The sequence below is a fragment of the Ixodes scapularis genome, unplaced genomic scaffold, assembly GCF_016920785.2.
Source record: "Ixodes scapularis isolate PalLabHiFi unplaced genomic scaffold, ASM1692078v2 PGA_scaffold4__175_contigs__length_147842914, whole genome shotgun sequence".
In the NCBI taxonomy this organism is placed as follows: domain Eukaryota; kingdom Metazoa; phylum Arthropoda; class Arachnida; order Ixodida; family Ixodidae; genus Ixodes; species Ixodes scapularis.
Genome location: NW_024609879.1, coordinates 139,830,461 through 139,841,118, shown reverse-complemented (window position 1 = coordinate 139,841,118; position 10,658 = coordinate 139,830,461). Strand labels below are relative to the sequence as shown.

The 10,658-nt window shown below is 46.0% G+C and overlaps 1 protein-coding gene across 1 annotated transcript; it reads right to left on the bottom strand.

Annotated features, from left to right (window-relative positions):
* Positions 1 to 815: 815 nt before the first annotated feature.
* Positions 816 to 5,722, bottom strand: LOC8023189 (ribokinase). The gene is made up of 7 exons (XM_042293463.1): positions 5,573 to 5,722; positions 4,288 to 4,351; positions 4,136 to 4,201; positions 3,703 to 3,867; positions 2,844 to 2,935; positions 2,210 to 2,398; positions 816 to 1,162 (listed from the first exon to the last, which is right to left on the bottom strand). The coding sequence occupies exons 1-7, from the start codon at positions 5,648 to 5,650 to the stop codon at positions 989 to 991; spliced, it is 828 nt and encodes a 275-aa protein (XP_042149397.1). The 5' UTR covers positions 5,651 to 5,722; the 3' UTR covers positions 816 to 988.
* Between the last annotated feature and the right edge of the window lie 4,936 nt (positions 5,723 to 10,658).

The following is a 10,658-nucleotide window of genomic DNA, read 5'->3' as shown; positions in this document are numbered from 1 at the left end:
TTTAGGGACTTTGATTTTGAACTGGTTGGAAACGGAGCAGCAACATGCATCCGACTACGTGCCAAGCGTTTGGGAACGTTTGTCAGGAAGTTTTGTTTACCAGTCTCCTAATAATGCGCACGTATGCTTTTTTTTTTTCACGGGTACCAACTACCAACCTTCTTTTTTTTTTATTTATGCTGTTTTCACCGCTGCAGAAAATATAGCTGTATTTTAATATTGTCCAAGCAGAATAGACCTTTTCCGAAATCGTGAAATGATGCATAGTTTATGCGAAGCTACCATTTGTTGGCCTCATCGCTTCCGGCATGAAGCCCGGGATTGGTTCCAAGTTTGTGTCAAGCACCGACGCACCACTCGCGTGAAATGCGTTTCGATCCGAGTACAGTCCGAATGCCGACGACGCGTTTGTGTCCGACGCGTGCTCACAGTGGACGACCAACTAATGGCGGCCGCACATAATCTACGCATCATTTCAAAACTACAAAAAGGGTTCATATCGTTTTACGAGGAATGCAGCCACTTTCACGTTCAGTCTCTGTCTCATATTTCATTCACTCGCTCATAAAGGTACCTCTAGCTAGGGGACTTTTAAAGAACAGCGCCGAATCGGTTCACGATACCCTGTACGGGAAAACGTCCATGACCCAAGAGTGCTGGCCGATCGCCGATAGCAAAAGGGACCCACGTTAAAGGTACCCATATGCTGGCCATGTGAATGGGGTATCGCAAGGCCTAACCTAAAGACGATGGACAACATGCTCTTTTCCAACAACGGTCCTGCTGGTAAACTCTGCCACCACTCGCCCGGACAATGTGGGTAATCGAAATATAATTTATTAACCGTAGAAAAACAATGTGCCAGTTTGGGGTGGTAGGACGGATGTTCACTCGAAAGCTCTACACTCTGATCTCCCTAAATGTCTGCCAAACCCCCTAACAACTGGAACAGCCTGGAAGAACCTGGGTGCCACATCTGGTGTGCGAGTCAAAGAAGTCTTGCCGGGATGTCGGCAAGCTCTGGGTAGCTGGCCTGCGTCCCCGGCGACTGGACGGTGAGGCTGGCAATGTCGCACGCTTTCTTGATTGTCTCGCTCAGGGGCGCCGAAGTGTGCCTCGCGTAGTGGTATGCAAACGCGCCGTTGAACGCGTCGCCTGCACCCTGTCGTTTTGGACAAAAGCGGAAATCCTCATGTCAACAAGGATCGCGTTAAAGACGAGTCGCTGCATTGATCCACCAATGCTCTCGCGAACAAGGACGGGAGCTCCCAGACATTCCGGTCTGGAGTAGAACCACTGGATGAGCTGCGCTTCAGTGTTGCCAGTTATCTACAGCTTGATGTCAAATCGCGGGAAACGCTTTTCTGTCCCCCAGAAATGTTAGAAAGGTCCGCGACAACGCAAAGCGATGTCGTCTGTACTCCAACGCAGTATGTAAAGTGCGATGTTCCGTTTCAGACTTGTAATGATCGCCAATTGTGGCTGCTCAGCACCAAACACCAAAATGGCGGCACCCGCACGAAAGTCAGAGAATAGGGTGCTGATGAGCATAGCTTATTTCGTGGCTCTAGTCGCCCTGAAAGACCGTCGGGGAAAAATCACTTGCTCGACGTCCTTCGAGAGAAACTTTTCCCGAACATGAAAGATTGGTTGGCACCAATGAGACGAATCGAAGAGAACATTTTGGACCATTTCGCTCGTCTAGAAACCGGCTGCAATCATTGCCGTCGTTTATGGGGCAGTCATTCAAAGGTGTATTCAAACAGAACTGAATACCCTGCATTCATGGTAATAAAACCCGAGACTCAGGAACACAGAAGGGGACGAACAGAACACAACACAACACATGGTTTTATTACCATGAATCATCACCAGCTCGCTTGTTTTTTAAGTATTATTTTAGTTACCCTGCATTACCCTTTGATATGCATTTGAAATTTCAAATATTCACACATTCGTTTGAGCGGAGCGTGCAAATATTCTAAATTTCGAATGCAAATTGAGTAGTAGCTTGGGGTGTTCAATTCTATTTGAATATCACTTTACTGATTTGAGGAGCGCATAGATATTCTATAATTTGAATACAAATCGAGTAGTAATGTGTGGTATTCATGTATATTAGAATAGCACCTTCAAATAACTTAAGGAATGCGTGATCAACTTCAGTCAGCTTATCACAGGAATAAGTATAGGGAATACGCTGACTCACCGTGGTATCCTCCACCCGGACCTTGTCGATGCTCACATAGGTGAGCGTGCGAAGCTGGCGGGTGCAGTAGCAAGCTCCTTGTTCACCCAAGGTGATGATCACCGTGTTGCAGCCCTTGAGCAAGAGTGCTTCGGCCGCTTGCTGAAATGTTTCCTTTGAGTGGACCTTGAAGCCCACCATTTGGCCCGCCTGCAGTTGAGGGGTCTAGTAAGAATTTGCCGAGAATTGACAGACGGAAAACATTGCGTCGCCATCATCGGCTAAACTCGAGGGGGGCTAACATCCGGCTACGTTCATGTGGTCTGCAAAGAGAAGCAAACGTCCCCTACGGTCTATATGGCCATTCATGTGGACAGCCGAGTACTTCTGACAAAACGCAAGGGTAAAGAAAATGGGTGAAGGCCCCGCGTTAACAAGCATGAAGGAGTTCGAAAGACGCACTGCCGTTCTTATTTTGTCAGTGACTAGCTCGACTAAAGCCTGTGCTTTATATGTGGTGCATGTCATTTCCCAGAGAATGGCTTCTGGGGAAATTGAGGCTACGGTCGCCGCAGCAATCGAAGATGAAAAACTTTACGGCGCAAGAGGGAACCGTGGTCCGAGGGACAGACAGTGCAGATGTCAGGGTCGTTACCTCAGTTTCGTTGACGCAGAGGATGTCGGTCAACTCGTAGACATTATCCACCATGCCGCCGTCGTAGGGAGCAGCGTTGACGTACGTCGCGACTTGACAAAATAAGAAAAATGGTCTCGATTTAGGACCCAAATACAATTCCAAGTTTTTTTTTTCTTATCAAAGTTGCTTTAGAGGTATACTGTTCTTTCTTTTCCAAAATATTAAATCCAGTTGCAAGCGCCGAAACCAAATCTCCCGCTGAAAACCAGTGAGGGAGGATGGTGTTCAATCTAATTTACGGCGGGTGGCTAGAGGCCCTTTCACACTTTTGTGTTTGAGTGTGATATCGACCACGTAACCACTTCTGACTGCCCACGACGAGAAAACACACTCGCGCCACCTGTCAGGCAACCCCGGAACACCTCCGATCTGTGTACATTTTATGTGTCATCCATCGGGAACTTGAAAGTGTCTTGACAATATTATTAGCGACCAGAGATCACGCCAGCCTCCCCGTAGCCTTGCTCGTGCTGGGAAAATAGACATCACAATTGCGCTCTCCAACGGCTGCTCTTCAAGAGCTCGCTAGAATCAGCCATTTGGAACGAAAATTGTAGCCATCCGTTTAAAATACAAACATGCAATTGTTATTATCAGATATTGTTGACTGTGTCATCTTGTTTTTGGATATGAGTGGTATATTTCAATTTCTATTTCAGCATCCCTTTAATAAGGGACACCTTAAATAATGTGCGCCTATGCGCATTATTTGTTTGCACGAGCCTAACTGTGTCTCCAGTTATCAAAGATGGTGCTATCTTTTCTGCATGGTCTATAGTCACCATCCAGGTGGTGGAGTGAGCACAAATTTTTTCACCTTTGTACTTGCGAGCCAACTTGAGTGCCTCCAAAAGCGTTGCCTTCGGACATTCAAAGACTGCCACAAGAATCTTGGCACTCTTAAACAGGTCTTCAGCCCTCCTGACATCGTCTGGGGTGAGAAGGGCCGCAGCACCATGCACATAGACTATGCTATTTTGTCCTGGTGGAAAAGATTGCGATCAACCAACACCAATGCCAGCTTTATTTGCATTATGTTAAGTAGCTGAAGTTAGGTGCTCTCGCTTTTCAAAACATAGAGAAAAAAAATTTTTTTTCAACCGCTGTTTACGTTAAGTTATTTTTTTTTTTTTTGCACAACAGTGAGAATGACGGCAAGAGATGAACCAGCTATCACTCAACATGTCCATTTTATAAACTGAAAAACGGAGCCCACTCAATCTGATATAAAATAAAGATAATTAAGTTACCGTCCTTGGTGACAACAATATTAGCTGTAGCGGTGCTTGCATTTCCTTTTACGGCTTCAACATGATCTGGAACAAACGGTCAATCACAGAAGTAAGCTGAAATGAGGTGCAGATTGCAATGACAGCCTGCCTTGGCAGCTAGCAATACAGACCAGTGTTAAGACCAATGTCGCGGAGGTAAAGCAGGTAGTCCTTGCCGATTCTATCACTCCCAACCTGCAAACATAAAAAGGCAACAGTAATACTATATACCAGAGGTATGCGGTTTAGAGACGCTTGTTCTAGCGAATGCCGTTTTACACACCCCAGTTTATTGAATCCCTTTATAAAGAAATCCAGTTTAAAGAAAATGGCAATGAGCCTCCTTTTTGCAAATTCGGCTGCCGCTAATTCGTTAAACCAACCTTATTTATCAGTCGCTTCGCAGCAGAGGGGTAAGCTTGATTAATATTTTTGTAATCAGCTGCCGCAGTCTGTTGCCGCAAAGCGGCATAAACGCAGGGTGGCAGGCGGATTAACACACGCCACAGTGATACAAGCCCAAAGCAGGGGGGCCTTTTTTTAAACCACATTCCTTTTCGTTATAAGGCATTTCTCTAAACTGAGCCTGCACTTTCTCTAAACCGAGCTTCGATAAAATGTGCTTGTCCTCTAAAACGTGTTTCAATGGAATGACGTTCGATCAGCCTTAGTAAACCGAATATATACAACTCAGTTTGATTTTAATCACATAATGCAAAGCGAGAACTTATTCAGGTACAAAAAGACCAAAGAGGTATTTACACAACTAAATCTCTGCTTTCACTGGTTTAGCACACTTCAGGTGAAACCAGCTGAACATTAGAAGGAAGGGAGCACATCTCATTGGACCTTTTGCAGAAATATTGATTCGACAGTAAATGGATCCGATATCCGTTCTCTCTCTCTTCCTTCTGGACGAATAGAGAGGGTTGGTTTCTTTGTATGAACTTCGGGGCAGAAGATAATCCACGATGTGGATAAAGGCGAAATTTGGGGGAGCCATATCTACATCACAGCGGCTCAATGGTCAAACAGGTGGGAGGAGCCTTGCATGTACATTGTTTTCTAGCCATTTAGCCTCGAGCACAGTTGCGCGTCTAGGTGGCAGCACATATTTGGCAAAAGGTGAATAAGCTGTACCTTACATTCAAGTTTCCACACTACAGTTTTAGACATACTCACAAAACACGGCCCACAGTTTAGACGGGTGCATGAATCACAAGCTGTTTAAAATGAAATTAAATTAGTGTACTGCGATTACAAGATGTAGATCCACCAAAGAAGGTGTGGTCATTGTCCGCTAGGTGGACCAGGTGGACGTCTGAGCGCTCATGCCAACTCTACCTCATTGGCTCATGCACATTACCCTGCTAAATAAAGGTAGACATCCAATCAACCAGAAGGCGAGGTAATTACTTTCGCAATCATGCCACATCGTAGACCCATTCGAACAGCCATGACGCAGGAGTTTGCACCCTTGCCACCATGGCCCATGCTGAAATTGTTTCCGATTAGCGTTTCTCCGGGGGACGGAAAACGGTCGGCATAACTGGAATAGAAGGCCGCCGGGATTGACTGATGTTAGTCAATGTTGTGCTCGATTTTGTTGGAAAGAATGAAGAAACGATTCACCGAAGCGCGTACCTGATTAAGTCAACTACACAGGCACCAAGAAAAAACCGGCGACTAGAGAAAACTTCGGCGCGCACTTTATTGGATGAAATTTGGTGACGTCACGACCAATAGGAGCACGGAAACAGACGCGGTCTCCTCAACGCCTGGAGAAACATCGGAAACATCGTGCCTGACGTACCGTCGTCGAACGAGAGGTGAGTGGTTTGAGTTTTCCTGTGATGTGATCTCTGTGTGTGTTCGTTCCACGCGTCCGAGCTGTTTCTTAGTTTCAGATCTATTTGGCGCCGCTGCCTACATTGTTTGAGCCTGCGTTCACGATTAAAACAACCATCGCAGAAAGCTGAAAGCCCGCCGAAGAACGGCTGACTTGCGAGCTAAACCTAATTCAACAAAACCATTTGATCCGACAGAATAATGTGCTTGATCTTACATTTCATGTCAACAAAGAACTGCGCTGTCTGTCTTCGTCCCTACATGTTTTATTCTTTCGTGTTTTTCAAATCTTTACCAACCCGCGTCCAATCGAATGCCCCGATCACAACAAATAGTTGGTCGTGCTCCGATGGCCCTTATCATCCGCCGGTAAGGCAGTTACGTCAAGTAACGTCATATTCTCAAACTGTGAAATACTATTACCACCTCTAGTTTCACATTCTGGTGCACCGTGCACTTGCAGCTTCCTGCACCCCTGCGAGGTTTCCTGCGATCGTACCCTGTATATGATGGATTTCTCGCCGCACGCGAGTGCTCTCGAAGGCGTGCTATACACTCTGTAACATACGTTGTGTGCAGAAAAGGCACAGGCCCGAGCACAAAAGCGCCCTTTTTGCACGAGCAGCCGTGCAAAAAGAACATTCTGCGGAGCTATGCCCTCGCACCCGTGCCTCTGCTGCACACAACTTATTAATAACCGAGCCGTTCTCGTTTTTGTTTTGCATATTACTGTGAAAGAAGTGTCATTGTTGTTTTCTTCTCAAACAAAACTCACACGCTAGACAAAAGCAAACAGATAGGAGTCTGCACATTCACACCCTTTTCTCCCTTGTGCGACAGGTTATAGCCGGTCGCGATTCAACACCGTTTCTTTTGAAGCTGATGAGCACCACAAGGCGTGAAAGAGGTGACTTGCAGCTTTGCCAAGGCAGCGGCAAGACACTACAAGCCTTCGCATTAACTGGCTAGCCAGTGCCGCTCTGTTCTGAACAGCACTGCGTGCCATGCAGAGGGTTTGTGCAAGCTCGCTGGGTGGCGACGCTAGCCACGGTAAGTGCATCCTATGCAGCTTTCTTTTAGGGATATATGTGGCTTGCAGGCCATGTCGTGCATGTGCCATTCGAGGGACAGCAGTGCCAGTGGCAAGGCTGTGCTGATGGTAATCACCACTGCACTGTGCTTTCATTCAATAACTGCTAAAAAGGAACCAAGTACTTCCGAGAGATTCTCGGTTGTGCTTTGATGAACTCCAGCTCGCTTATGAACAGTTGGATGGCACAGCTGGCCTTTCCTAATGGACTTGATGTCTGTGTTAACAATGCAACAAGACTTCTTTTTAGTCTGCATCGCACATAACTGCCATGATAGCCAGTGTGGACGTAGCTGGGGTAGCCCCCAATATGGCTTCTCTAGCTCGACACAAGTAATGTTCCTACCACTGTCGTGTATGATGCCAATCCAAGATTGAAATATACTTGTGCTTTTCATTGCCGTGACGTCACGCAGGCACATAGCCAGGATTTTGTTTTGGGGGCGGGGGGCGGCAGCGGCGGGCCGGGCCGGGCCGGGCTCCATGAACCCCCTCTAGTTACGTGCTTGTGTCACAGGATGGGACAGGCTCACGGTTCGAGCGGCTGTGTAGAAATGAACTATGCCGAGCATTTGTTTCGTGCTGCTGGGTGGGATTTGGGGCGACCTTCCAAAGCATTCTTTTGACACCATGAAACTGTTTGTGATCAGTTGTGAACAAAGTCTACAGCCCTAAGAGTGAACCTTTGCCTTCCCATGACGTCTCAATTTCAATGTTGCCAGTAGAGCTTTTCACTTTGAAAAACACAATGATGACCAAAATTGTAAATTCTGTGACTGCGAAAAAAAGCTATTTCGGCCAGATATTTCGGTTACTATTTCAGCGATGTTTGTTGATGTGTTTAGCAAGTTTTTAGGCGAATCGGGGACAATGAAGAAAATGCCGGAGTACCCCTTTAAAACATAAAGTGGACGTAGTACACAATGAAGAAGTTGCTCGCCAATCATTCTCTAAGAAGTGCGAGTTGAGCCCTTTGGAGGCAGTTTACTGCCGCAGCGTGCACTTTAATCTGCCCGAGAAGAGAAAACGAGATAAATGACGAGTAGGATATCTTTGTTCCAAGGCTTCTTGAGACAGGAAAGGCTAGGGAACCAGTATTGTTGCTTCTTACTACCCGGTACGAGACTCAAACCCGACATGCAAGGAAGTCGAAAGGCCTCTTCATGTGCCCTCTTTCTGCTTCCTTGTGCCTTGAGTTTTAGCTGTGTCTACAATTCACGCTTGCCTGCATGCCTACTCTTTTGGTCTCTTTTTTGTTCACTGTGTTACTGAAGTTTTCTGTCGTTGCTGTCCCAGAAATGCTTTGTGGATGCACAGAAGTACAAGGTGCTCGACGCCTGCGGCTCATTGGTATTGCTTTTCCCCGTACCACGGCATGAAGGAGGTGGCCTCTCTCCCTTTCAAGCAGCTGCGATATACTACTAGCACTGGGTTACAACTGCAGCTAGCCCATGGGTACCGTTCTGCATCCTGCACTGCATGTAGTTCCGAGAGCCATGTGAAAAGGCAGGTGTGACCTTTTTAGGCACTGTCACTTTGTTTTGTGCATTTTCTGCCGCTTTTTCGGGGCAATTTCTTTTTAAGATTCAAATATTAGAAAACGGACTCAAGTGAGAGAGGGGGTTTTCTGAGAAGACTGGCTTCTTTGCTAAACCATTGGGACTGGTATTATATCTATAGAGTTCATGTACACCTTACGTTATGTACTTTTTCTTTAGTTTTATTTTACTTGGTACTTATACTTCGATGTTACACGACAGCCACTAAAAATGAAGAAAAAACAAAAAAAATGTTGACCTGTCGGTTTTTTGTTTTGTTTTTTTGCAATATGTTGGAAGAGTCAAAGATGTGGTCGGTCATTCATGTTATTTTTCCTACACGCACGTCCAGCCTATGTTTACATAAAGCCCCAATTGCCCCTTAGCAACGGAAATAATCTGTGCGACAGACTAGGCGGCAGCATTGTGGACGGAAACTGGCCTGATTATATCCGCCATGTTTAGAAACTACATTTGATGTCAGGTTATGAATTCAGTGGCAAATTCCCCCTAAAAGAATCTACATCACTCTGCCAGCCAATCGCTGCCGTCACTTGTCGTGACGTCACGTCCAGCAAAAAAACTACAAACTAGTATTTTTTTTTTTTTTTTTAGTGGCAGGCCTTTGTTGTTGATGCGACATAGCACGTCAACACTCAAGCAATTCTTCCGCTTTTGACCTCTCCGGTTTCACCTTGCGAAGTCGTGACGGTGTCTGCTTTTGTTTGCGGTATTTCCCATGTGTCGACGTGAGAAGGCAGCGGTTGTATCGCCAAGGAAGTAGCAATCAATCTGTGGATTTGCTCCAGCGGCACAGTGTTACAAACAGGACTCTTTCACCAAAGGCAAAGTCTAACGACTCGCCCTACAGTTGCCAGCATCGTGCAGCCGTGAATGCGTAACTTGTCCGAACGCTTTTATGCTTTCTTCTGTGTACAGTGACAAAATGACTCGCTGAATGCGAAATGCCGTACAGCAAACTACAGTAGAGTCTCATTAATTCAAACTCCAGGAAGTCACAGATTTTAGTTTGAATTATCAGAAATTCATCTAAATATGATACTAGACAGCATTATGATTTGTTACATGGATAGCTACTCATACAAAGCAGATTTTTGCCAGTTTCCTCCTAATTATAAGCAAGTACAGGCATAACACATTAGTGAAAGAGCTGTGACATTGAGTTTATTCATCCGGCAAAAAATTTGTCGATTGTGGACTGTTTAGTCAGCACATACGATCTCAAAATAAAATTTTCAATACCAGCCAACGCAAGTAGCTCCTTACGGGAATCTTCCTTTGCAAACAGAAACTTCCGGAGCTGAGCGATGTGCTCAAAGCTATGGCTGTGACAGTTGGTAGCAAGTCATCCCTTTCTTCATTGTCATCTTCACTCTCACTGCTGCACTGTGCTGGCATTACTTCCTGTACTATGTCCTCTAATGAGTCATCACGACAAACACACACATCATCGTCAAGACTAGCATATTCCGCCTATGTGCTTCAAGGCCAGAAAGCATGATGCCAGTGAGCTGGTCCTCATCCTCGATATCCTCTTGGTCATCGTTGCTAGTCTTGAAGCACATAATGTGAACGCTGTTTTCCGCTAATGTGTTCCCGCTTGGGCCTTGAGTGTGCTTCTTTATGAGCACCGGTGCACTGCGGAGAAACAACACTCATGAAAGCACGCTCTGCAGGTTTGCTTCTCTGCGGTGCACCGGTGCTCGGAGAGAAGCATACTCAACAGGGCCGCGAGTACAAAAGTATGAATTAAAGGAGTCATGAAACGCTTTTCCAACTTTTTCCTGTTTAGCTTTCCTCTTCAACTCATAAGTCGCGCATTCTACCAAACAGTTCAAGAAGATGGAAACGGGGCAGTCCCCTCTTGCTCGGACTCTCGTTTGAGTACCGGGACACAGCCATTGTCCCCCTAGAAGATTAGCCCGTCGCTCAAAATTCAGACAAAAGTTGCTTTCCCCACCTCAATCACCCCGAAGCTTACAGTGCTGCGGAAGCTACGTGCTCG

Bases quoted from the DNA above. Each gene is read 5' to 3' on its own strand.
- LOC8023189 (XM_042293463.1), bottom strand. From the start codon at position 5,650: ATGGGCCATGGTGGCAAGGGTGCAAACTCCTGCGTCATGGCTGTTCGA. The intron at 2,399-2,843 runs GTAACGACCCTG...CCTCAACTGCAG, and splicing joins TCTGCGTCAACGAAACTGAG to GCGGGCCAAATGGTGGGCTT. The intron at 1,163-2,209 runs GTGAGTCAGCGT...CCAAAACGACAG, and splicing joins TCCGGGTGGAGGATACCACG to GGTGCAGGCGACGCGTTCAA.